Raw genomic sequence first — 27,842 nt, 5'->3', positions numbered from 1 at the left:
TTAAAATCAAAAGAGTTCAAATCTGTGTTTAGTTTCTCAGGATTCTGTTTGACCAAGAGTTTTGAAGTTTTGCTGCTGTAGCCCCTTTTTGAGGGTGTTTGTTAATACTATTTTACCATTATCTGGCATTTTCCAAGTATGGAATCTGAATCCTTTTGAATTCCTTGACTGCTGCGATAACATGCCATCTCCTGCCTTTACTTTCCCTCTTTTCTCCACTTGTTGAAAATTCTTCTGTACAGTCTTTTCAGACACAACTGTCAGACACGTGCAGCTATAATCTACACTGTTTAAACTCTTACTGATTAGTAAAATCTGTGTGATAAATGTGCCCCTTCGGATAAGTTTATAAATTCAGAAAAAGAAGACGTATCTTAAACAAACAAAAAAGCTGAGTTCCATTTATGGATCACTCATTCAAGAAATATTATTTTTTATAGTCTTTACTATGGCAGCACATTCATATAAAAAACCTGCTTGAATTCTGTACTACAAAAAATCTGAAGGCTTCTGTGTAATGGTTAAGTCTTCATTGAGTCTATTGATCTGTTCAGACTGAGGTGAGATTTTAGTTTGACAAAGCTCCTGGCAAGTTTTTTGTATTGGATTTTATTTCCAAAAGAAATTTTTTTATATGTAAATTAATTACTAGATCCAGGCTCAAACTGCAAGCAGATCAGATGAGTTGCTTCCTTAACAGTTTAACACTGATCTCATTATATTTACAGTATTTTGTTTAAAAAAGGTCTCATTCTCTTGGCTGGACTCCACAGTCACCTATCAGTCTTGATCCACGAGGAGCTGTCATGAATTTAGCAGCAACAGCATAGTCCAAGAAGAATTACCAGGACCACTGCATGCCTGAGCAAGATGACAAGCTGAGAGTGAATAAATCCAGAACTAGGTAGCAGAACACTAGCTTTATGATCAACTGCCTTCCAGTGTAAATGGAACAGAGTACTTCTTCTCACTTTTATTTATCTGTGGAGAAAAGGTGCTCAATCTTTCCAGCTGCTGAAAGACAAGGAGAGATTTCAGAGAAAAAGTGGCAGTTTGTACGGGAATCTATGTTTAGTAACACCCGAATCACATTGAGACTAATTCTCCCCAATACTAAGGAAAGTTTGTGTCATATAAATATATTTTATTTTGAGTTCTTTAATATTGATTATAATGGAAACGAAGAAGACAAATTTTATATATATACAGGCAGTAGTCCATGAAACATTTCATTAGTGCCCACTACTTTAAAATCTTTGTGAAATCTTGGTGAAAATCTTAATCTGAAATTAATTTAGCATCCCTATACTTTTAGTCTTTGTAGTTCAGAAGAGAGACTCAAGGAAACCAAGTTCCAGTCTAAGACTACAGAGGAAGCACTTGGATCTCTGTAGATTCAGGCAGTTGTCATTACTCCTTTCTTGCAGAGTTAGAACAAATATGTCCTTACAGCACAAAAGAAGTGCATGACTTTTTTGTCACGATGCTCAATGTCAGAACTGGGCGAGAGCAGTTGCTGTGAAATTCAACTTTGTACGTCACATGCTGGTTCAGGGATGAATCTCATCTTCCCGCTCCCTTCACTGGCTAAGTTGCATAACAAATGCACTGAGGATGCAGCCAAGGTTCATCCCCTCTCACCCCTGCACTGTTTTATGTTCCTTGTGCAGAGAAGGGAGCAGCAGCGAGAGGAACAGCAAAAGAACTGCAGAAGTAGTCATGGTCTGGCTGGCTGTAGTTAGCTCACATCTACAAGAGCTGACAAAGCACATTACAAAGGACAGAAAAGATCAAGGGAGACAGCTGGTGACACCTCCAGCAAGTATTTAGGAATGCCTGCAGCCATCCTTCAGAGGTGGCCACGTGCACATCACACACTGCAGTTGACTCTCAGCTGCCCTGAGATTGCTCTCCAGCAACATCAACACCACTTGCACCATGTCCAGAACTGACACTTCACTCTTGAAAGACTTAAGAATTATAGTGAGACTGGGGGCCACTAAAATTAATACTTTTGTCAATGCTAGAAAGCATGGATGGAAACAGCTGACGAAGCCCTGCCCGTGCTGCTGTTCTCAGTGTGCATTTCAGTCCTTCCAGATGTCAGACTGACACTTTGACAAGCAGCAAATATCTCCTGATGAAAACCATTAAAAACGTGGTGACTGTTTATGAAGTGCTACGTTTTGGCATGTCACCCTAAGCCACACACTGTATCAGCAGCTCCAGAAGAGATCCTCTTTGGGGCTCTTGCTGCAACTAGGAATAGAAAAATCTTTGACACCTCTTTCAGAAGTTGAATGCGCAACACCAAAAGCTAACACATAAAGTGCAGTGAACACAAAGCTGTGCTGTCTTGCCACCCTTTTTCAGCTGTCCTTTGAGAGCTACACAGCTCTGGAGTGCCAGGGCTGCACTTCCAGGCAGTCCTCACATGGCCTGTAAGCCTGGAAGAAATACATTTACTGTCTGTTGCCTGCTGCAACATCATGACTTATGGACAAACAAATCTTCCACCAAGGACATATATATGAAGCATTTGTGCTACTGTGTGATTAGCTTTAAGAATCTGACTTCTTAATCTGAAAAAAAGCATCTAAATGGTTCAATTACAGAACTTATGTACTTATATTTTTATCATTAAGTTCTTAGCAATTTCAGAAATCTAGATTAAATTCCTTAATCAAACAACCCAAGATTAGTTTAAACACAATTTATTTATAAGATCTTACAAACCCCTCCTTAGAAAGACTAATTGCAAACCTGGGATACTCAAGCTGTTGCACTGCCAGGTGGTAGCTCTCCCAGCAAATGTCCCTTCAATCCTCTTCATCCTATCCCTAGAGTTACAAGGTATGTAATAAAACCAGATGTGTTTAGACCAGCCACAGGTGGAAGTCTCTGTAAGTGCCCCACTAAGCACTGCAGAGACACAACTCTGCCATATGCACGCTTCTCTTAAGAAGATCATGCTACTTGAGGATTTGTCACTCCTGTGCTTCAGCCACCAAGGGATTAATTCTTGAACTGGAAATGGGATGCTGTGGTCAGAGAAGTTTGCAAACAAGGCAATAAGTATAAAGGCCATCAATGGTTTAAGGTGAGTGGTTGTTCAGGACTAAGAGTACTTCCCTGTGTGGCTCTCAATTTCCTTTCCCTGATGGAACCAGGCTCCAAAAGGTTTATACACATGTATTTATTTCAGTTGTTCTGCATTTCTGTCTGTAGCTGATGGGTTTACAGCTGTGCTGATATTGAAACTTCAGTTTAGCACCACACACTGCACTGAGTAGTTTCCCCAGGACAGAGGCACACAGGTGCCAATTACAACTGGTGCCTGCATTTCTGGTTCAGTCTTCTCTGAAAAACAGTCAGGGTAGTTCTTCCTGTAAAGTTTTGCTGGGGAGAACATAGCTTACACTGCATTTGAGATGGCCTATATGAATGAGTACTCACAGGAGAAAGCTGTGAACCTATAGCAGACTTGCTCTGCCTTTTGCAGCCTAACCCACTGACACAGTGGTGCAGCTGTTGGATCAGCAGTGGATGTCCAGCACCTGAGAGCAGCATGGCAGAGCTGTAGCCAGCCACTCTTTGCCACTCTCAGGGACACTTGGGTAGGTCCTGTCCTCTGACCATCCTCCAGTGAAAAATGCTGTGCATGTGTACATCATTGTCATAGGATTGAGATAAACGTTCTAAATAAATTTGCAGTTAAATACTGAAGACTCTGGATTTATATTATTTTTTTTAAAAGCACACATAATTATATTACATGCATACACTTATTTGCTGCTTTCTCTTAATAGAGATTGCAATTTCAATTTGTAAGACCTGTTTTCTTGAAGTAACAACTCTTTAATTTTCTTAGAAGAGATGTCTGAGTTTTAGCCTGGAATGGAAAAAAAAATTATGTATTAATGGTAGCTTTACAAAAAAGAATAAAGGGAGGTCTCAGAGAGATCTAGGGTAGGGTTTTTTCACCAAAGAGCAATGTTCCTAACAGCTAAACTAGTCTCAATCTTCAATGCAAAGAAAAACATTTAGATGAGTTTTAAAAAATCTTTTTTTTTCCTGAAGGAAAGGAAAATGGGAGGCATATGTCTGACCTACAGGTTCTGAGAGCCTGTACATCCTAAACCAGGAATTACAGAAAAAATGATACTATGTAATTGCCACAGCGTAGGTTTGCACTCAGACATGAGGATCACAGTTCTCCCTTGCTTCTTAAAACTGCCATCCAGCCCATCTGTTTTCTGAACCTTTTACTTTGGCAGCACTGAATTTGGCCTCTTCCATGGAACTCTTGCCATGAAGTTTTATGGGATACAAGCCCAAAATACTGCTGTGCTAAAAGTATGGGAACACCACCTCTCAAGAGGATGATTTTGTTCACCATTACCTTTAAAAGGAGTGACTAAAATTCAGCAATGAGCACATATATTACTTTCATGCTAACAAATGAAATACGTGATTTTCCCCCAGTTTGAAGGTGTGAAATTGCTTAAATGTAAATTCTAGTAATACAAGTACTATTAAATGAGAGTAGAGAAAACCTTTTTAAAGCTACCCAGCCCTTTGAAAAGCAAACACTTTGTTTGCTTAAGGAACTGCCATGTAGCTTGGGAGGATAATTCTCATGTATCACATAAGATACAAGATCTCCATTGTTTATACAGTTAGCTGTTAGTCACAGTTCTGTTTTGAAAACAGTGAAGGGCTCCTTCATAACTGACTGTGCTTTTGTCAAGATTTACACTTCCAGTCTTTAACTCTGCTCTCTGAAAAAGCCTGAGGCTTCTGCATAATCCCCCTGACTGCTCTGGCCAGGTTCTAATCACCAGCACAGAGGAGGGAAAGGGAGGGAAAACATTCCTTGTACCCAAAATGTCTATACAAAAATGAATTCACTTCAGAAACTAGCTCAGCATAATAGATTATCCACTCTGCTTCTAGAGTTCCTCCTCTCTTCATTTTGACAAACATATTCGTGTCACTATCAGCACAGCAAACCGTCCCTACCTAATGCTACGAATGCCAGTGATTTTTTTTCTTCCATATATTTGCACTTCAAGCAGCATATTACCAGGCATGTAACACGACCAGTTGGTCTATTTTTATCAACAATCTTAGTCATTCTGCTCACAAAGTACCCTTACATCCTCTTTGTAACCCTCTTAGATCCTTAATCCAGTTATAGGCATTGTTTCTTATCCCCAACTTCATCCCAGTAAATAGACATATGGATACAAATATCAAAAGATAGATAGATAGATAGATAGATAGATAGATAGATAGATAGATAGATAGATAGGCAGACAGACAGATAGATAAAAAGGGGTTTTTATTAGAAAGACAATTTCCTAACTCATACAAAATAAATGGTTTGTTGTTTGATTTGGTTTTTTTCCCCCCTTATTTTTTGCTAGAAGCTGTTTTAGTTTGAGTTTTCCTGAACAAGCATTTTTTTTGTTTGCTTTTTGTGATATACAGTACAAAATGGAATTTTCTTTCACATAATTCTGATATGGTCCTGATTTAATGTTCTGGGGGTTAACGGTAAAATCATTCAGCTCAATCTTTTATTCTATTTATAAAATGTATCTAGAGTATAACAATACAAAGGTGAAAGTAGTGTATGTGGATTCTGCCCTGGATAAAGGGCAAAGAAGAATCATGTAGACATACAGCCACAACACAATCCTGCATGTTGTGACAATGCTCATGAGAGGAGACTACCACCTTTTCTGTCTAGTAAACACCAGGCTGGAAAGATAAAATTCAGCAGAAAAGTTCTTCTCACTGTATTCATTAAATGATGTGCCAAAGGCAGAAAGAATCTAGCCAGGTCTCTAGCAAGCTAAAAAAAACCATCATCCTACAGTGAAAATAAATTTGGAGGACTGAGGAGAGAATAAACTTCTAGCTAAAAAAAACCATAGTGCTACAGTGAAAAATAAATTTGGAAATCTGAGGAGAGATTAACTTCTACGTATCAGATGTACAAAGATTTTTAAAGAAGCAGTTCTGCCTTCCAACCTGGTGGCTCACACCAGAGCAAAGACATGTTTGACTACATGTGTAACTGCTGGTTACAGCTAGAACTCTAACAGCTCTGGTAGCTGAGGAGCAGCTTATGGCAACTCTGGTTTGCTCCTTTGAGAAGTCACAGTCAGATTACATGAGTTCAGACTGAAGAATAATCAGTTTTTCTTAAATGCAAAAACTAAAGCTCATAAGCAAAACTACTAGGCTTCAGTGGGTTCAAATTCTGATGTGTGAAATGTAAAAGATCTTCCACCCAGAAGGGGCTTTAGATGCAGTTTGGATTTTCAGGTATAAAGCTTGAGACTACCTCTACTAGGAGAGTTAGACTTATCCCAGAATCCCTTGTGCCAAATCTGAAAAAGAATCTTTTTATTGGAAACATGTTCTATCTTAAACCATTTTTCTTTTTCTCAGGGCCAGTCCTGCTATTTCACCTAGCAGCCCTCTCAGTTCTTTCTGGGGTTTGAATCATGCCCCACCAACCACCAAAGCAGATGTCCCAGACATGGCAGAAGCTTCCAATAAACTATACCAATTTATAGAACAGTAAAAAAAGAATTAGAGAAGCAGGTTGTTTCTCATGGCTGGGTACAGGGAGCACTGGTTGCCAAAAATAAAAACTTACATAAGCATAACAAACACATGCTATATTTTGCTACAGAATTTTCACAACCAGACAGACCACATGTAACCACTACAACTACCACAAAAAAGTACTACTGCCTTTCTGAGCTACATAAAGGCACTGACTTCTCTTGTGCCCATGTTTAACACAATGCTTAATACACTAGAAAATTAGAATTGTATTAAATAATAGAAGTGTACCACAATCATTAAACATAAAAAATCAAAGCACATCAGTATCAAAAAGGGTCTTCATCACATGCTATTCACTTGTCACAATTAGATACTGAATTAGTATCTCCTGTAGGCTTGTGAACAATTTCTATGAATATTAATGACAACTGGTCACAAGGAAGAGAAAGAATTTAAGACGCCTGCCTACAAACTAACAGAAAATGTTTAAGTTGTCTTTAATGCAGTGTTGCAGCTCTTTTTTTTCCCAAAATATTTTACTTAGAACTTTTTGCAGGGGTAATACATTAAATTTGGCCAGTTAATTTTTGAGAATCAGTATTTCTGTGCTGAACTCAACCACAGGATAAAGAAATTAACATAAAGAAAAAAATCTCTTTGTGTTAAAAATACTTTTTAACTCTGTGTTAAAAATACTTTTAGTGAGCACTATAAATATTCAGTACTAGGACACCTCCATTTCTCACCACATGCTTTATTTCTTGGTATAGCAAAGTAAATCTAATCAGTACATTCGCATTAAAGTTCCTTCTCATAAGGAAAAAATCACAGGAAGGTGTGCAGCTGCTTATGTCTGAAAGTGTGCTCATCTAAAAACTGGAGACTGTACTTATACCTAATCTCAGTATTTTCCCCAATGAGATACTGAACCATTAACTAAACTGCTAAAACAAGGGAATTCTTCAAAAAGCATTCTTTTCTCCTTTCCATTGCAAGAGCCTTTCTTGACAATTACCATTTCTGAAACATGATGGCTAATACAATTCTTAGCGCTGTAGGATAATCAGGTTTTTTCATAATTTTAAAGAAAGCTTGCAGTGGAATAAATTGATAACTGTTTAAAAGAACCACCCTTCTGGAGCTTAGCTGGTTAAGAGAAATACTAAAGCAGTGCTTGCTGATTGCTGAAGCCAACTGACGGGTGGCTTCTATATTTAGGATCCTCCTTACACCTGTCAAGAGACAGAGAGAGACAGCCAGCAAAAAAGAAAGTGTGTGCACCAGAGCAAGCAATCCAGAGACCCATCTCTTACAGCATGCAGCTAAAAATATAAGAAACAAAGAGCAATAAAGAAAACAGAGCAAGATCTTATTATTTATATTACACTGCTGCTCTGTGACATGCTGTCAGCAAGCACTCTGAACAGGGAACAGACCTCATTAGTTATCAGCAACTCCCAGCTTCTGCAGGAAGGCACAGTGATACTCCAGGCTGGATGCAGTCCAACTGTGTCAAACCTGGGCTCCTCAGGTGGATCCCTTTCCCTGCTGCTCCTTAGCCAAAAGCCTGAGGCCTTTGCAGCAGCATTTGCATTCCAGAGTGAACTCCAGCAAGTATCCACCCCTGTGCTTAGCAATGGCACTGGCAATGGGCTTTCCAGTTTTGATTGGCATCTGCCTGAATCCAGGATGCTCTTCCTCAGCTAATCTGACTGCACTTCTTTCTAAATTGATGAATCATAGGTGAATATATGTGAATATAACAGAAGAAAAATCAGGTTTCTTTAAATAACACTATGCAACCAATTAATAAAACAATTCTATTGTAAAGGCTTCAGATCCCTTTCTTTGTTTTAGCAGAGTAACAGTACTGCATTATAAATGGAAAAGCATCCTTCCAGCTGTAGCAGGAACTTGCTTTCAACACATGGATGTTACCTTCCTCCATCTGAGATGCACCACTCCTTTCAAATTTTTGATCTCCCAGAAATATTTGGGTTTATATAGATTAGGGATAAAGAAATAGCATTGCTGGGAAGTAGAGAAAGTTATGCTATTTTAACACATATATGTCTTTCAAAATGCTACATGGCAATTCCTAAACAAAGAAATTAAACATCACCTTCCCTGACTCATAACAATACAGGCAACCTTTTAAAAAATATCTGATTCAGCCTGCATTATTTTTCAGAAAAAAGAAGCCAAATGGCCTTTAAGTATTCCCCAGTGTTCAATAAACTATATCTATTGCTGGCCAAGCTTAATTTATGCTTCAGTACCTACTATTTTTCCAGAAAATAAATGGAAAAGCTTTTTTTTTCCCATCAATAGCAGATGAAATCTATACTTATTTGTTAAAAATTAATGATGTGGGTGTATGTATGAGTGTGAGAATATGCTCAATCCTCATGAAAAATGTTAAATACTTCTAAATATGGATGTTTCAGTTTGGACACACAGCATGGGAAGCAATTGCAGAAATACCTATCACTAGTAGTAGTTTAAACCACTTGTCAGTAGTAACACTTATCTGCTAAGTGCATATAACTAATTTTTATGTAGGTATTAACTTTATTTACACAGAGGCGAGAAGCAAATGAATATAAATAAAAACACATGGAAGACAATGAACTTGCATTCAGCTCAATAAAGAGCTAAAGACTCACAAAGGAAATCTGTGTACAACCACACACGTACAGTAGTTCTGTGTACCTTAATGTCACAGGAACATTTTCAAACTCTATAGAGTAAAAATTATGGTTTTGCTGGTATCAACATGCATTTTGTGCCATCTACATCCATGCATTTCCTCAGTAATTTAAAAGACAGAAGATTAAATGATTCAGTACTTGGGGAAAAACAGAATTCAGAGCAAGGGCACGTCAGGGTGCCTGGCTTGGTGCAGAGTGGCAATGACATAGATGGTGGTGTGGTGCAGGCAATTAGCAGAGGCAGAGATAACCATGCCATATATCTAAGGTCACACAGTCATTAACTGCTTATAAAAGGACTTCATAAATTTAGGTTTGAAGTGCAGTTTATATTTTTGAGAAACTTTTCTTTGTGCTTTTTTGCTTTTTTCCTTGGAGGTCACGCAGATTAATATTTAATCTTTTGTAATTCCACAGTTAAGAATATTCTACTAGTTATCTCATACTTCATAATGGAGAAGTATGATACTGCTGTATACTCTCAATAACATTGCCAGCAGAGAGAAATACAGCAAAAAATGTTACAACATATCACATGCTGTTCCCACCCAAACCCAGGGATCTCACTGTAGTCATACATAGGATGTGAGGCTGAACAGCTATCAACATTTCATTGAAAGTGAGGTACAAAAATTTAAGTCTCTTCCACTGATCACAGTCTGAAGACAAAATGGGTTCATACAAGATGCACTTTAGAAAATAATGTAGCTCCTTTAAAAAATTAGCTGTGCCCAGTCCTACAAGTATTTTCCTCCTGTATGTTGCATGGCCTGACTGTTCAGAAATATTCACATGCAAAAACAACTCCAGCATAACAATGGTAAGAGAGAGATGTAGGAAGTTTTATGAAGTCCTTAAGGGTGACAACGTACATTTACAAAGCAGTAAGAACATTGGAGCAAATACTGGGTAAATATTTATTGCTCTTTCCTCCCTGTCACTAATGGGGTCATCTATGAGATTATGCCATTCTCCTGGGTACTAAGCCATGTCTCTCCTATATTGATAATTGCAGTGAATACAGAGGAGGGAAAAAAAAATAAAATAGAACGATTTGGCTGTCTTGCATAATGGTAGAGATGCATACACATTAGTACACATAATATTGTCCCTGCCATTACCTATTCCCCTACAGGTATTATTAGAGAAAACCCTGTTTCCCTGAAAAAACCTTCTGTCTAAGGATCTCTGCCTCATTCTCATAAGTTTCTCTCACAGAATCCGTAGTGATACAGGGACTGTTCCTTTTGTTTGGAGGTTTCAAGCATTGGGTTAGTAAGAACAGAGACACACATACATGATGTGTACAGTGCTGCTGTTTGAGAGGTGTACTCAGGAAAACTCAGTACCTAGCCTGACACATTCCATTCAGATGTGTCAAACTGAATTGTACACAACAGATTCAGCCATAGATCCATAAATGCACCAGAGATAGTTAAAAAAATTATGCAACAGATTATATTCTGTACGTAATTTCCATGAATTTTTGAAATATTTTTACCACCACTCAGAAAACAAGGGTTCCATACCATTTCCATGGAGCTTTAGTATTATTTTGTTCCATGGCATGAGAATGGAAAAGGTCAAGTTTAATATGATTAAAAAGTGTTACCTAAGACAAAAGTGAAAGCCAGTCAACATCACTGTGCTTGTCTGGAGTAGATCAGCAACAAAGATAACATCTATAGAAGCCTTTAAAATAATCCACAACTCCTCTACTATAAGAAGAATTCAGAAATAATGTAAAAACAGATAGAGTTCTAGAAGAGTCTGGGTCACAGGGAACTTTCAAAGGTCATCTAATCCAACTCCCTGGAATGGGCAGGGACATTTTTAAGTAGATCAGGTTGCACAGAGCCCTGTCCAAACTGACCTGACATGTTTCCAGGGAATATGTTTATCAGTGTTATTTTATAATACTTTCTTCAGAGCAAGTAGCTAATTCAATACTTGATAAAAAAATCTGAAAGACTAGAGTAGAAATTTTATTTCATCTCATATTATGACACCATTCCATTTTACCTTTTTAAGTGAACTTATACCTTTTAAGTGAATTTAAAAATGAAAAGGTTTTTAGGTTTTTTTTCCATTTTAAAAATACACCAGTTGAAAATAAAAAAGTTGGGAAAAGGAGAAAGTACTGTCCAGCCCTCAATTAATACAGAAGACAGAGCTTCTGCTCTTTCATATTTCTCTTCAGTACAAATTTAGAAGCTTAACATTTCAGAAGTACCAGGACAACTTCTACAGAATGGACCCACAAGATACTTAGTTATAATGTAAAAGCATTTTTTATATTTAATCTGAATTTTCCTTACCTTAACTTGCAAGCTAAAGCCTGTGAAGCAGCTGATAGCCTGAATATGCCTTCATAATTTTAACAGAAATAAGGATTCAGGCCTTTATTCTGCTTTGATATGTAACAGCAAAAATCAGCACTTACACAGCATATTACAAACAATTGTACAAGCAATTCTCTATATCCCTTTGAAGAATTCACTGATGAAGGAGAAAACTGGGTAAGAAAAAATCTGACCACAAAACTCTTGTATTATTGTAAATAAACAGTCTGGAAGCTTCAATCCAGTCCAATTTACAACTTTGAAACCATGTAAATTCAAATCAAGTCTGGATTTGAGATGCATAGAATTGAGCTTTTCTTCTAGAAAGAAAAGGTAAGCAGCAATGATAAGTATTGCATTTGCACAGAGGCAGACAAGTACTAGTGAATTACTTGAGCTGAGAGGAAAATCAGGTGGCCTTTAGATTGCTGGCTTTAAAGCTCCTGAGAATTTTTTTTTTTTTTTTTACTGTATCATTTCAATATCATTTCAGACTCTCAGAGAACTACCCAAACAATATAAAATAATGATACTTCACTGTAAATAGCCCTTATTTTTGCATTGATTTTGTTTAGATAGACATTGAGTGCTAAAAAGATTGTGTAATTGCTACGCTCTGAAAACAGACAGCATTATCAGCCAAGAAAGCCTTCATTAGTTCATTATCCAATTTTCCCAGGTGAAAGAAATGCTGCATGGAGAGTGTGTGCCTGTGTCAAATCACATAGTAACAAACCACAAACTGAATCTATCTAAATTACTGTTGAATTAGAAACACTATTTCACAGCAACAGACAAAACTGTGTACTTCATGCAGCCTAGATTTGCCTAACAAATATTTGTTTAAGAACTTTGGAGTAAAACACATTTAAAATACTGCAATTTTTGAGGGGTTTTTTGTAGGGTTTTACTCTTTGGTTTTTGTTTGGTTTTTTGGAGGTTTTTTTTAAGGGAAAAATATTGTTTAATTTATTACTTTGCAGACATTGTAGAAAAGTTTCATTATAAGTAATGAAGAACTGCTTTATTTTAAGCAGTCTTTGAGTGATATTGCAGACAACCCTGGTTTGCAGGTTAACTTTTTTGGCCATTAAGAAAGTCTTGAGTAAGTTCTATCCAAACACACATCCCTTAGTATCATTGTAGGAAAACTGGACCTGGTACACAAGAAATCTTACATGTGAAGTACTGAAATTTGCTAAATTTGGATATGGTTGCTCAAAAAAGCATCGCATAGTTTAAATACAGAGCTAAACACAGAAGAAATTTTATTATTTTTCAACCATGTAGGTAACTAGAACAGCAAGTATGTCTCTGGTGTATTGCTGATATTTACTGTTTGTTAATTTTCAGGGGAAATTCCAGCTAGAAAACAATTCCTGACCGGTGAGAGGTTTCAGCAATTACTGAAGCACAAAAATCATGGCAGCAACCAGCAGTGAGACAAGGTCCTAGCGATACAAGAAAATCCAAGCATCTCAAGATATCTCTCTGAACAGGATATCTTTATCATAGCTTCAGGGTTCAGAGAATAGCTTTGGCTAATAGTTTAGTTCCAGTTCCCAAAAATGGATGTTTCTACACTCTCTCCATGTAGTGGCAACTACTACTAGTTTTACATTATGAAAGACAAGGTATGTCCTTTGCAGCTTTACCAAAGTTATCTACAAAATCCATCAGTCTTATAGTGGGACTGCATTTTGAGTGATATTCTCAATGAAATGTGTTTCCAGAAGAAAAAAAAATACAGTAGGTTTTATAACTGAAGACATTGTGAAGGATCACAATGAAGATATTTTAAGGGAAAAAAACAGGCTTACAGCAGTTTCTTATCTTGCTATTCCTAGTTTTCAAGTGTTTAAGCTTTATAACTAGAAAACTTTTAAGTTTTTAAAAATGTTTTTCTAAAGGATTTTTTAAATATTAGTCATCATTTATTCTATAAACACATTATTCCCACAGAGACTAATGGGACAATTGTTGAGTAACTAATTCACTAAAACAATATAGAGCCCCAGTTAACGAGATGTGTGGAACAAAATATTCAATCATCAATGTTTAACCTGTATTTGCAACACTGAAAGCATCATTAATGAATACATAAAATGTTTGTAGAAGCATAGATACCTACAACAATAACTGAGCGTGTTTGTCCAAGACTACCTTGCAGGCCATAAAAGTACTTTATTCTATCAATATATAGACTTGTGAAAGGGAAAAAATGCTATCAGCAAAGTACCTGCAAGCAAATTATTGCTCCATACATCCACTTCAATACTCTTTATGGTCATTTGTTAACCAAAACTCTCATCATCCATGCAATGAAGTGATGGGTGCTTTTAATCCTAATTTTTTAGACTGGGAGAGTGTATCTATACAAGAATGTATATAGAAGTTAAGACACTGGCCAAGTGCTTCTACTGTCATACCAGAATTTCACCTTGTATCCCCATAAAACATCATCTTTCAGACCAAATCCAGCTTCACAAGTTTGCAAATTTCTTGCTGATTTTAATTCTAATTACTCAAAAAATCAAGACTTTATCCACAAAGATTAATTATTACTCAGTTTTGCGTAATGAGGGGTTAAGTTGAATTACTTCTATCAGTCCTATCATTCCCAAATAAGTTTTAGAACTAATTGCTTAAGAAGAAAAAAACAAAACCAAAAACAGAACTATAAAAAAGCCACTTAGAGTAAACCTGCATATTACTAGATGTTGCAGTACTTTGAAAAGCAAAGTATTTCTTCCTTACAATTCCACATTTCTATTTAATAAAATCATGTTTCTTCCTAATCTGGGGTAACATTTTTCAGTGCCTTCCAGCACTTTAAGAATTTCTTTTTTACATGGACACTTGCTCAGTGGGGCACAGACAATGAAGTGGTGTCAGAGCTTATCACTTAAAAGGAAGACAAATTACCACATCTGATATCACACATGGTTTCCTTGGGATATCTTATTATTCCCCCTCTGCAAAGCCTAATACAATCATGTATTACATTTTATTTTATGTAATTTTCACAATCAGGCCTTGACAGTGATGACTCATTCTGTTGCAATGAAACCTGTATGTGTTTAATCAGAAATTATTTTATGTGGATTCATCCTTGCACTCAGGATTTTAATGATACAGGACTGATATCCATTATGCTGAAATTACACTGGTGGAAAGAAGGATGAAATTGGGTGCCCAACCATTTCCAAAGACATTTTTAGAGTATATCCTAGACATATTCTTAGTCACGCACAGATCCCTCATGTATTTCTAATCAGTCAAAAGAGACCAGATTCTGTCTTCAATTACCACAAACCTTCTCCCCATGTGTATATTACAGTGAAATCTCCTTAAGATATGTTTCTGCACATATCAGTGATTCTCTCCCAGCGTATACACCTACCACATAATATAAAATATGTTCACAACAGATTAAAAAAACTCTAATCAAGATGATAAGGCAAAAAAACTTAGCAAATAACAAAATAACAAAAAAAATTGTAAGAACTACACTATTGTCTGTAGCAAACAAAAATAATTGCATTGAAAACTATGTTACTCCTGAGTAACAGTAATCTTAAGAGTCTTGGTGATTGTCAGGTAATTAGTGATTGCTGATGATCATCTTACTGCTACTAGTCTGTAAACAGAAAAAAATATGTACTTTTCTTACCATCTTTCTTAGGGGAAAAAGGACACCTTTGCTTTATTAAACACATTGATTCAAGCAGGATGACAATTTGGGTGTCATTCCCACTTTAGAAATGGAATAAAACCAGCAGTAGCCCGTGCTGTGAAAGAAGCAACAGATCACTTTAATGAGCTCATGTCACAAGCCTTGCCTAGTATTGTATCTAATATTGTCTCTTTTTCAAGTAGGAAATAGTCACAGCACAAATTTCATAAAATCCCGGGATCCACAGCTCCCAGTGCTTTCCACAGTGGAAAAGGAATTGGCATGACTGGCAAAGGAGTGCAGTGAGCGCGCTGTAGGCATGAGTCACACACTGGCTTCTCTTCACCATACTGTCTGCAGATTTTTGCTGACTCCTGTTAGTTTCTAAAAATGCTGTTAAGCTTATGTTTGGCAATCTGTGTACATCCAAGAAGTACAGATCGTGGGGATTGACTTCTTCCAGTCTCCAGATCACAAGTTACCAAAAGAAGCAGATATGATGGTAACTTTTCTACAAAGATTCTATTAAAAACTACTTTGAGAACTAGGCAAACCAGAAGTATCATCCAGCCAGGAAAGGATTGGTCATGCAAGTTTCTGAGGTAAAGTGGGAATATCGCAAACACACATCTTAATAAATTAGGTTTAACAGCCTAACAACACTTTTCAGCTACAGAAGGCTTTAGAGGCATTAACTAACAAATTAATCTTGACAATAAACCCTTGCCTGACTAAATGGTAAGATACTGAAGTTTCCTACTTTACTGAGAGAAATTAATATTGAAATCTAAGGTACAAAATTTGAGAAATAAGGTGAGGTATTTAATGATAAAAAGATCAGCCATGATACACACAATTCAGGATGTACATCATAGGAAAAAAATAAGAATATTTGTGATTAAATAAATTACAGAGCCTGCTGCCTCTCTTTTTCCCTTTTTTTTCCAAAATTGGTGCCACTGAATTAATTTCTAAGAAAAGTCTCAGATCAATAAATACTTCCTATATTAAGAAACACACACGCAGATAACCAATCTAACACAGGATTCCTTCAACAGAAGATGAGGGTGAAAGATGAGGGTGAAAGAAGATTCATTGCTCAATACACTTAGTTTCTATCCCTACACAGATTATTCTTCACTTTGACCATTCACTTTGAAAACAATCTAAAGAATTCGTTACACCCATATATAAAAATAATAAAATTATAAGTGAGGCTAACAGAAAAATAGATGTTCAATAAGCTCTGCAGAAAATACCTCCTTACCAATGAATAATATATTATGTATTATATTTTATTCTACTTAAACCAACTGCAAGAAAACTGCCATATACTGAAAAAAAAAAAAAAAACAAAAAAAAACACCCACAAATGGAACTTCTGCATTAACACCCACATGAGAAACCACCACATTTCTGGATTCAACTCACAAAACTGAGTTTTAAGGGCAGAGAATTCCCCAAGTAACAAGCATTGCCTCCCAGTATAGAGCTGTATTTAGGATTCACAAGACTTCTACCAAATATACTACAGGGGAAAATTATTACTGTGAGGCTTCATTTAGCCATTTGCAAAATAAATCATTTTTCACAACACTAGTCTACATCAGAATATCATTAATTAAAAGTTGACTTTTAGTGGACTGTGGTACTTATCCCTCAACATTTTTACTGGTCTTATGGGACATTAGATCTACATGTGTGACCTGTAAGACTCAAGGAAAGAAAAATAAGAACCCTAATTTTGTAATTCATACTTCCTGTCATCTCTTTTTCATTACTCTTCTCCTTCCTGCAGTGTTGATAACACAATTCATCCATTTCAGACTGCAAAATGTTTCAATTCAGCAATCTTCGACAGAACAGCTCCCGTGACTCAGTTCCCTCCTATGGAAAAGGTTGGAATTTCTAATCAAGAGTCAAGATATAGATAGTGTGGCAAATTTCTGCTCATTTCAAGAATGAAGAAAACTTCCTTTTTACCAGTTTGCTTAAGAGTACCTTAGTGTATAAAGAAAAATGCAGCACGGTATTAATAGTGACAATTTGGAACAGTGGCATGACTTCATTTAGGTTCTAGTATTGCCACCACCCTTAGCCATAGATCTTTTGTAACTTTATTTTTATTTACTACCTTATTTAGTCCATGCTATCAAAATACAATAAAAATCTGAGTAAAAATAAGGGAAATAAGGGTGGGAGAGATATCACTGGGGAACATTTGAAGCTTCTAGACCAGTCTAGTGGGAACCTGCCCAAGGAAAATTGAAGCATTTCAGTTCAAATATTGTTTGGATTAATCAAGTCTAGCTTTTCTCTTTTTAAAAAAACTCCACATAATTTATCATCTGGTTGCCACAAAAACTAGACTGTGGACTCAGTAAGTCATTTATGTTCTTACTTATTTCTCAAATTGGGTCAAAAGTGAATCAGATTTTATTGTAATGAATAAATTTGAGAGACTTTGCTCACAGATTTCAACTGAAGCATTTAATGCTGAAAAAGGGACCACTGATCTGATATAAAGTTCCATGTTGCATCTAATAAAGGCTGTGCAAAAATTAATCTTATTTCATATGATCAATAGGACACATTTTAAAAACACCTCATTTTCGTTCTGTATTTCTGGATGAACATTCACGGCCCTAGAGAAACAAAGGAAAATTCACAAAAAGGAAAATTCTTAGACCACTATGTATAATATCTGTTACAAAATCAGACTTCAGTTCTTATCCTACCCAACTCTCAAATGAGAGGGAGTAAGAATGCAATTTAAAGAGGGTGAAAATCCAATAGATCACTTTTTATAGTAGTCAGCAATATTACAACTTCACATTCACATTCTATGGTTATTTCAGGCCTGCCTCAGATTAAAAAAAAAAAAAGTCTGATTTTGAATTACTGTAATTAACTGCAAAAGCTTGCTGATTTGTTGATGCAAAATAATGTCAATCATTTTCATAAACTTGTTAGAAACTTTGTAAATAAATAGGACAAAAATTATACAAGGAACAGAAATTCACTCTTTGCCATCAGTTTGCTGTTGGTATGCAGAGAAAGGTGTTGTAAGGACAGACATAAGTAAAAACCATGGTCCTCTCCTTGCTATCATTTGTGTAACATTCTGAAACAGTGAGCCATATCTTGCCACCGAGTGGCTGTGAAAGAGAGTCTATTTTGCATTTCACCCCAAAAATGTACTGAGTCTGGAAGGAAGGAGGAAAGGAAGGAAGGTGTGAAACAGAGTTTGCTTAGAAGCAGAAGAGGTCAAAAATATTTTGGAAAGCAGTGGAGAAGGAAAAGAAAAATCCCTCTTGAGCTGAAGAGATGTAGGCACACGCCATTAATTTTAGCTATTAAAAAGTGCTGAAGTGTATTTTGAAAATCTTCCCTCTTGCACAGATTTTTCTGAGAGTGTCCATTGGACTTTTTCATTCCAGGGTACAAGCAGCACAGTCTGGCCCTAAATTGAGAATATACAATCCATGAACATTACTGAAGTAGAAGTGCAGTTGACAGTAATTTCACTATCAGTGTTATGTATTTTCACCTTAAATGTCAGCCGCCCCTGCAGCACTACTGTGTGCGTTACACGGTACTGCCTAACAGAAAAATCATTCCGCAAACAATATTCCAACCAGTTCTCCTTACTATGGGAAATCAGGAGGGAAAGAAGACTAGTAAGTCCCCCTAAAAGCAATGACCAATTTGCTACAGTAGGCAATGGCACAACTGATGCAAAACTCGGCTCTTGGTCTGATCCTACAGAACAGAGGATTGCCCTATGCATGTTTGAGGAAAGTTGAGTGGGATCAGGCTCTTTAATAGATTCTGCAAGAGAGAGAAATCAGAGCTGTAATCTAAAATGCAAATCATTTCAGTATTCATTGATACCTGTCTTGCAGCAGTTGTAGAGGGAATGAAAAAGCTGATGTAGGAATGGGCTAAGAGCGATCTAAGAACACGCAGGCGCTGCCCAGGGCTGGGGCACAAATGCAGTTCTTGTTTTGTACTTCTTATTTTCTGTACATATTAGGGGTCCTAGCCGTGTTGTTTTTTTTTACCAGAACACTAAGGACACTGAGTTGTCATTCTCGCTATCAAGAAATTTGATGCATTTGTAAAAGACATAAATTAATTATGGCGCCTGGCTTTACCAAATTGTAGCTATGTTCCAGTAATTTTATTTTCTGGTATTTTTTTTTCTTCTATTTACGAAAATTTGTTAACCAGGCACTAGAAAACAACATTTTCTGCCATTGAAAAGATCAGCTTTTGCCACAAAGGTCTTTATGAACACTCTAAACACAACATGCAGCTCGAGCATAGGGAATCAAAAACCCAGGAACTGCTGCAAAGAAGCACAAAACACTCTGGGGCTCAATTCTACTTCTACTATGGTCAGCAACAGAGAGAATGAGTCATTTTTCTCTACTAAAATGCTTCTAAACTGCAATCCCTATCTCACAGAGGTTTAAGTTAGATATAGGTCTAGAAGATAACACTACCTTGCATATGGATTCTCGCAGAAGGCAGGAGAGGATCAAGGCACAACCGTGTCCGCTGCCAGTGGGGTAACCTGAGTCTGGGCTCTTTCTTTGTTACAGAACATTAAAGCAGTAAAAATTTGACCATGCTTCCATCAATTTAAAATGTTCTGCTAGATAAATATTTTTAAGTTCTGTACAACAGGCCTTCTATTTAACAATGAATACATTTCAGGCTAATGTGCTGCCAAGCCCCAGCTCTCTTTCTAGCAGCTGAATTCTTGGATAAAATCATTTTGCAGGGTATGAGCAATGCAGTTCTGAAAATAGCATCACTGCAAAATGAAAGATGGCAAGAACCTCTACAATGCTGATTTATTTCAATGAAATTTCATCTTTTATGATTAGCATCTATTTTGATGTTTTCAGCTGAATTTTCATACTTAATAAAATGTAAATCTATAGAATGTGTTATTTCTGAGGCTCCAGCATAAATACCTGGGAGGGAAACAAACAAAGAAATTGCCCATTCACAATTTACATCATAAAATATGTAAAACAGAAAAATGCTTTTTGGATCCAAATAATTTGCATTTATTATCACCACACTTACAGGGAAATTAAAAAAAAATGAAAAACAAAACAAAAATAAAACCCACCACACAATCAAAAAAACACCACCAATAAACACCAGCAATCAACAAGCTGTTTCACACTTATTCTAAGTATGTTTCCACTAGAAGAATGGATTGGAACAAGACTCTTTAAAGTATCAGTGGGTTTAAGCATCTTGCATAATGTTCAGCATTTAGATGTGTGCTGCTGAGAAAACACTAAGAGGTGATATTGCACTTCCCGGATTCTAAGTAGATTTCATCTTTTGGCTCTCTCTCCAATTCACTGATATGAAGGCACACTTGAGTACTTTATTTTTTTTCTAATTGTGAATATTTTTAAATAGGTTGAGAAAAAAACCAATTTTCCAGTGAGAAAGAGCCTGATATTTTATTATCCATTAATACAGCAGTCTTTTCTAATTAACATCAGCAGCTAAACTGGCATTCTTCTGTCACAGACTTTAAGCTATAAATGGGATTTTATGCATATGAGAGGTATCAAAATCCCTAAGTCTGACTGTAGAAACAGATGAAAACAAAACATCATAAATGTCATCTATCTACCTTTGGTCACTGGTGCCATACAGAAGGTGATGCTGAGACCAAGCCCAGCCACACTCTCAGCAGGATGTACACTTGTTAAGTCCATGTGCAGAAGCCAAAAATATGAATGTCCCAGTTGTGCAAGCCCTAATTCATATGACTCATATAGACTTCCCTGAGTTGTCCTAATGACACCAAAACAGTAAAGATGATTCATGCAAGTAAAAAGTGGGAATACACAATTTCTTTTCTAAAAATGTCCTGTCTACATACATATAGATATATGCTCACATACATACTATTTTTATCTTTATATTATTTTTATCCACCAATGTTTTACACAATTTATGCAAGTGGCAGATCTGTCTTGAATATAATATTTAATGCAATACATACATACAGAACAAGTGACTGAGGAGGAAAAATGTTAAAAGATAACGGAAAGAGAGAAAAGGAGTGGCAGAGGAAAATTAGAGAAGGGATAAAAAGAAAAGCCACAATGATATAATAACTACAGAAACAGTCCCATTGATTTTGAAGGGCTTCATCTGTAGGTTTATAAAAATTAAAATATGCTTAGTTTGGGTTTTTTTAAATCGGTACAAACAGGTTTATTATCATAAAAGAGAATGTGTATCTTTATGTAGTACATTACTCACTATCAGTAACAATATCAACACATGCTGTGCCAAAAGGATATTTAGGAATTACAAGACATACTTAAACTCAAGACTATCTGTCTTGATGCAGTACAAAGAAAAGAACAGAAACAAACTGAGTCCTCTGCTACCATTACCAGGCAACATACAAGTATTGTATATTTTTTAGTATGTCTTTGTGAAGCATGTGCAGATGTGAATGATAAATAAATATATATGGCTACAAAAAGGAAGTGCTTTGCATACTGTGATAGCAGTAGTGTGGTTGTAGTGCTAGGAATATATACTGTATACAATATTCTCATCTGAGTGCAACATATTTGCTGTGTTGCAAGTGAAATTGAAGGACTTGGAGTTGCTGTGTTAAAAGTAAGAACATGGTATCTTTTACCAGCAAACAGATCCCTAACATGACACAATTAAAATGATACATTTAAATGGAATGCAATATGCATCAATCAGCAAAGCCTTATAGCTCAGATCAAGACACAATTACTACTATACTTAAATAGTTTATTAAAGGACAGTCTTCAATATTTGCAGTGAAGTATTTCAACACTGGAAGCAAGGAATGCAATACCACCTGCTCAGATTTGCAATGAAAAATTTAAGCTACCATTTCATACAACACAAACCTGCACCTGAAATTCTCTATATTTTGCTGTGTAAACATATCAGGGCCTTTTTGCCATATCAGAAAATTAAAATTAATCAAATTACTGAGATTCTATCAAACATAAACCTTCAGCATTTTATGCTAAGAATACAACATGCTTCTATATTACTATACTGGTGATAGGGACTTCTGAATGTTTTAGCAAAAGCACATGTTAAAATATTTATTAATGCAGAAGAAACTGATGACTGAAGGAGAAGTGATTGTACAATAATGAGTTGTTGAAGAAATCATACACTCTATAGCCCAGAATATGAACATTTTTCACACAACAGCTGGGAAATCCTGCTTCCTCAGACCAACTTTTTCACTAAGAGAAAAAAGAGACTGAAAATGATGGGGGAAAAGTAGATAGCTAAGCACATAATATCAGCAAAGCTCCAGTTCTTCAATTATTCATATCCTTTCTTTCCTTTATTCTCCTCTCACATATTTTTAATTCCTATTTTTAATATTCTTTATATATAATATCTTTTACATTAAAAGAGCATTTGCGTCACTTCTCTTTGTTCTTCCCCACTTGTAATTTTTAGTAAGAAATGAAACACTGCTGTCAAGTCTTAAAAAAGAATAGAAAAATTGTGTTCTCCTTCACCTGTTACATCATTACTTTTTGCTAAGCAGCTCTCCCTGCATCAACCTGTTGTGTACTGCCTTCTAAACAAACTAAGCCTTGCTTGCACTTTGATTCCATTTCAAAGGGGAAACACTACTATGAAGGATACACAGTCGCCATAGATTGTTTCTGCAATCTTTCAGTGGAATAACAATGGGAAAACAGAGAGACAACAGCAAGTAGATTGTGCAGAATGTGGAAATGTTGATGACAAACATCATATTCTGAATTATTTTATCATAGGTATAGTTATAATTAAAGTTATATGTTTCACTGTTGTCAATTTCTTTTAATCATGATTGTCAATAAAGGCAAATTCAGAAGGAAATTAGCAAAAATAGATGGGAGACAAAACCAGTTTTAAAAGAATATAATATATTCTTATGTTAAAAAGTGATCTGGACTTGTATTTGAAATTATATATATTCCTGTTTTATTATTTTAATTTCACTGGGTACCATTTTTCTTCATCTTTTAAATCGAGAAAAATCCACATAGAAGATAAATTGTAATTAGTTGTGTATGATAACCTTATCAGTTCAGTGAGAAACTGTAAATATCAGAGCTCATTAAACTGTAAATACAAGAGCTCAAACAGAAGAAAACAATGAGTTAAAAAGCCCTGGGTTTGTATTTTGCTACACTTGCTTCTACATGGCACATCTTTATAACCTGCAACACGAGCATGTTTTAAAAGGTAATTTTTCCTACAATGAAATACTTTATTTACTCAACTTAGAAGATGCTAAGTGGTTATTCTACACTTATCTTTGTATTCCTTTCATTCAACAGTGCGAGCATCCTTTTGAGTCTTTCATAATGAAACCGATACTCAGAACTGAATCCAATTATAACAACCTACCAGCAGTATTAATTGGTGAAAATGCATTGCTGGTAATTACTGCAACGCATCCTTCTGCCCAGGATGAACGACATCAATAAATTCTACCCAGTGCTAAACAGTAAGGAAAGACTACCATTAGCACTGTTTTTCTTATGTAAAATGCATTAAAGTGAGTCATCCACTTAAAAGTTACCTACTGGTAGCTTTAACCCAGATTCGGGGACTAAGGTAAGTGCTTCAAAAAAAACCAACCAAACAAAAACAATACAAAAATAATGAGGTGAGAGAGAAGAAAAAGGAAGAAAACACGATCACACAGTGCTTTGCCGTGGATTTTTTTTTTCCTATCTCTAGGCGAATCTTCAATATGATGTATTGGCTTCCTTTTGCCTTTCTTTTATTGTATCATTATTATTTGATCTTTGCACTGCTCTGGGCAACACTTTCATGCTAATAATTCTGCAGTGCTTCAAAGATTTCTATCTCAGGGCCAGGCAAGGCGGCGAGCTGCGCGCACCGCGAGCATCCTTCAGCTCTCGCGAAGGTATTTCTGAGAAGTACCGATCCGCAAGGCCAAGGCTGAAGGAAAGAGCCCTTCAGCTGTGTGGCTTTAGGTGACAGAAAGCCCCGTCCGGCGGGACCCAGGGAGCGCACCCAGCGCAGCCCCGAGCCCGCGGAGCCCGAGCCCGGCCGGGCTGGAGGAGCCGGGGCTCGGGCTCGGAGCTCCCGGCCAAGCCCGCCTGCCCCGCTCCCCGTGCCGGCCGCCAAAGGCAACGAAACCCGCCTTCCGCGTGCCTTTCAACACAATTGCGAAAGTTTTCAGGTTTTTTTAATAAACAGGGTCGGAGCTCCATCCAGGCTGGAATAACCTCTGTGGGAGGAAGGGGAGGACTCTGTGTAACTCGAAACTTTCTTCTCCACAAGGATGACCTGCCAGGGTGTATTTGGGAGCGGGATTCCCAGGCGAAGCCTTTACCTCAAAAGTCCCGCCGCCGGCCGTCACCGGAGCTTCCCCCTCCCGGCGACCGCCCCGGCGGGACCTTCAGCTGCCCTGACTCTTGTCTAAGCAAAAGCTGCCGAAAACCTACAATTTTCCCCGATCGTCACTTTCCGCCCGGTCTAACTTGATTTCCCTTTGTATTGTCGCTGTCCCTGGGAAGCGCCCCCGCCCTGGCCGTGCCCCCGCCCGGAGCCCCGGACCCCGCTGGGACTTACGTGGTGGCCGAGGGGAAGGGTCCTTCCGAGGAGTGGTTCATCACCAGGGACTGGAAAAGTGTCAGGCTAAAGACCAGCAGCCATCCAGCAGCCATCTTCCTGATCGAAGATCGATCCCCCTTCCCCAAGTCGGCGAGACGGCAATAATAATAAATTCAATTATCGTGTGTGGCGGTGCGGGGGGGGCCGTGGTTCTTTAAAGCCTCCTCCGCTCCCCCCACCCGCCCCCTCGCAGGAGGCGCAGCCCAGAGATGCGCGGAAAAGCGGGAGCGCGGCCGAGGGTGGGGAGGAGGAGGAACGATGGAGATCTGTGGGTGGAGTGGGGGAAGAGGCGAAACAGAGAGAGAGCGAGAGATACTCCACTCTCTGCTACTCCAGCAGCAGCTCCAGCTTCATCTGATCCGCCGCCATCAGCGCTACTTTTGTAACAGATCCCACTCTGCGCGCGTGTGCGCGCGTCCTTCCCTGATTTATTCCGCTGATTGCAGAGCAGAAAGAGGAGGAGAGAGGCGGGCGGGGTGGCGGCTCCTGAAGAAGAGGAGGGAGGCAGGGGACAGAGTTGGATGGCTGCGGGCTCCTGCCCTCCCTGCCGGCAGCGGGGCCAGCCCGGGGAGCGGCGGGGGCGGCTCCATACACGGAGCGGGCCTGCGGCGGCCGCGCTCCATACAAGGAACTCGCGGCCGGGCCGCCCCGGGGCCGCGCCGCGCCCCGCCCCGCCCCGCGCACCCCCAACGCTATTTTTAAAACCGCTTCGTGCCTTATTTTAATTCCAGCCCCCTCCTCCCTTCTCGGCGGCGGCAGCAGCAGCCGCGCACGGCCCGTGTGCCACCAGTCTGGGCTGCGATTTAAATAGGTTTTCCATGGATGTGTCTATAAATGCCGGCTGGAGCAGCGCTGCTCAGCCCCGCGGAGCCGCCCCCGCTCTGCGCAGCGTCCCGGGCCCGCCGCGTCCCGGAGCGCTCCGGGAGCCCTCGGGCTGCACCCCCGCTAACCCAGATACTCATTTCACATCCCTCTGCTGATTCAGAGGGCGCATTCCCTCTCCCTTCCTTTCGTTTGCTCATGTTCACGCACACCAGTCTCTGTGGCAACTATACGCTCTCGGTAAAAATGTAGAATGTAATCAAGGGAAATATTTCTTAGCTTATTTGTTAAAGCAGTTAAAAGTTCAGTGATACATTTTATTTTCTTTTCGATCTTTGGGTTGGTTTTGTTTGGTTTTTCTTTGTATGTGCTTACATATTTATATTTTAATATATTTACTAAGTTCAACAGGTGGAAATGAAAGAGCAGACCCAGTATTCATTTTGTTTTCACGTCCTTTGTATTTAAGGATCACATTTAGAATGTATTAACTTGCAACAATTTCTATAAAACAGGAAAGTGCTCATCTCTATTTTAAAGGTGGCAAAGGGATCAAAAACTGAGATGCACAAATGAAGAATTGAGTGCTCACATTGCCTGGGCTCAAAGCCAGCACGATATTTCAGTTGCAATCTGTAAAGCATGCAGTCACTCATCGACATTGTTTCTGGATTGGAGCTGGCGCTTGGGAGCTGGTGGGAAGAACTCCCAGTTGTCTTCACCTATCCACCTACCTATAGATACGTAGGATTCAGGGTTTGGATGCAAGTCTGAAATAGCATTTTCTAAAATGATCTGCAGCCTTTAGACTCAAACAGTCTGAAGAGTATCTACAGCTTTTATAGATCTCCATAGCCTTGACAGTTTTGCCATGTGAAGTATACTTTGATATCTACCTGAGTACCTCTGCTTCCCCAGAGGGATGGCGAGGGTACCAGCACAGTCATGGCCCTGTGGCACCAAAGTCCTGCTTCACATGAGACTTATTGTGAGGAGATCTGGGCTAGAAAGATGGTGGGGAGTGGATTCAAGTCTTGGAGAAATGCACAGCAGAAAGGGGCTGGAGATGTGAACAAGACCATGACAAATTTACTTAGATCAAGTAATTTACTTATATAAAGCTCCTCATTCTTGGGCTCTTGCACTAAGAGTAGCATTATCAGTATCAAGTTAATGTTAATTCAGTTATGAACATGAATATTGAACAAAAATGCTGATTCTGCTCCTGAAGTTTGGCTCAAGTTCATGACTAACCTCTGCTGAGTTACCAGGAATTGTTCCTCAGTTAGTTGTGCCCCCAAACCCTACAGTTTTGCAGTGGGCAACACAATAATGGATTGATACTGGCAACACCCCTCCAGAATAAATGGGGATGCCCCACCTGGCTCCTTCCCTACCTGAAGGATCAAGCATATGCCCATTTCTTCTCTTCTGAGTAGGAAAGTGTTCCTGTTAAATTCCCAGTGGTGCTGGCCCCAAGAGCCACAGAGTAAGCTGTGGGCACTGAGCTGGGAAAGAGGTGCTGTCCCAGGGGAGAACCCCCTGGAGTGGGCAAACAGAAAAGTACTGACATGCTGGTGTGGGAAAGAGAGGGTGCAAGGAACTATGCAAACACACATAGGAAATGGTTTCAGTAGATGAGAATAACCAAGACCACTGTGACTCACAAGTACCATTTCAATATAGTATGGAGGGCACCAGAAGATCCGGGAGTGATAATGCAAAATAATAAATAGATAAGTAAAAAGTTACACAGGAATATTTCTTTCATCATTGGTATAATTTTCTGTAAGTCTACACTTCTGATGCCTATAGAGCTTCTTAGGGCAATAATTATAGCTGCAAATAGTTCCAACAACAGTAACACATGGCTAGCAATGGAACTGTGCAGTGCATGGGTTGGTTGGCACCCCACCTAGTACTGTAAAGTCTGGATTAATCAGTACTAATACACTGAACAACAGCTGAAAAGTGAAAAAGATTCTAGAGAAAATACTGCTATGATTT

General features: G+C 38.2%; 1 protein-coding gene across 5 annotated transcripts in view; it reads right to left on the bottom strand.

Annotated features, from left to right (window-relative positions):
* The window catches only part of CACNA2D1 (calcium voltage-gated channel auxiliary subunit alpha2delta 1), a 368,220-nt gene extending 342,641 nt beyond the window's left edge, over positions 1–25,579 (bottom strand). For 3 of the 5 annotated variants that reach the window (XM_033056982.2, XM_033056980.2, XM_033056981.2), the window contains exon 1: positions 24,972–25,579. In XM_033056982.2, coding sequence (XP_032912873.1) covers positions 24,972–25,066 — 95 coding nt within the window. In that variant the 5' untranslated portion in view covers positions 25,067–25,579. The remainder of the gene's footprint in view (positions 1–24,971) is intronic. The other 2 variants (XM_033056984.2, XM_033056983.2) reach the window with 2 other exon arrangements.
* Between the last annotated feature and the right edge of the window lie 2,263 nt (positions 25,580–27,842).

This window comes from Catharus ustulatus, chromosome 4 (assembly GCF_009819885.2).
Source record: "Catharus ustulatus isolate bCatUst1 chromosome 4, bCatUst1.pri.v2, whole genome shotgun sequence".
NCBI lineage: Eukaryota > Metazoa > Chordata > Aves > Passeriformes > Turdidae > Catharus > Catharus ustulatus.
This window is presented reverse-complemented; position numbering and strand designations above follow the sequence as displayed.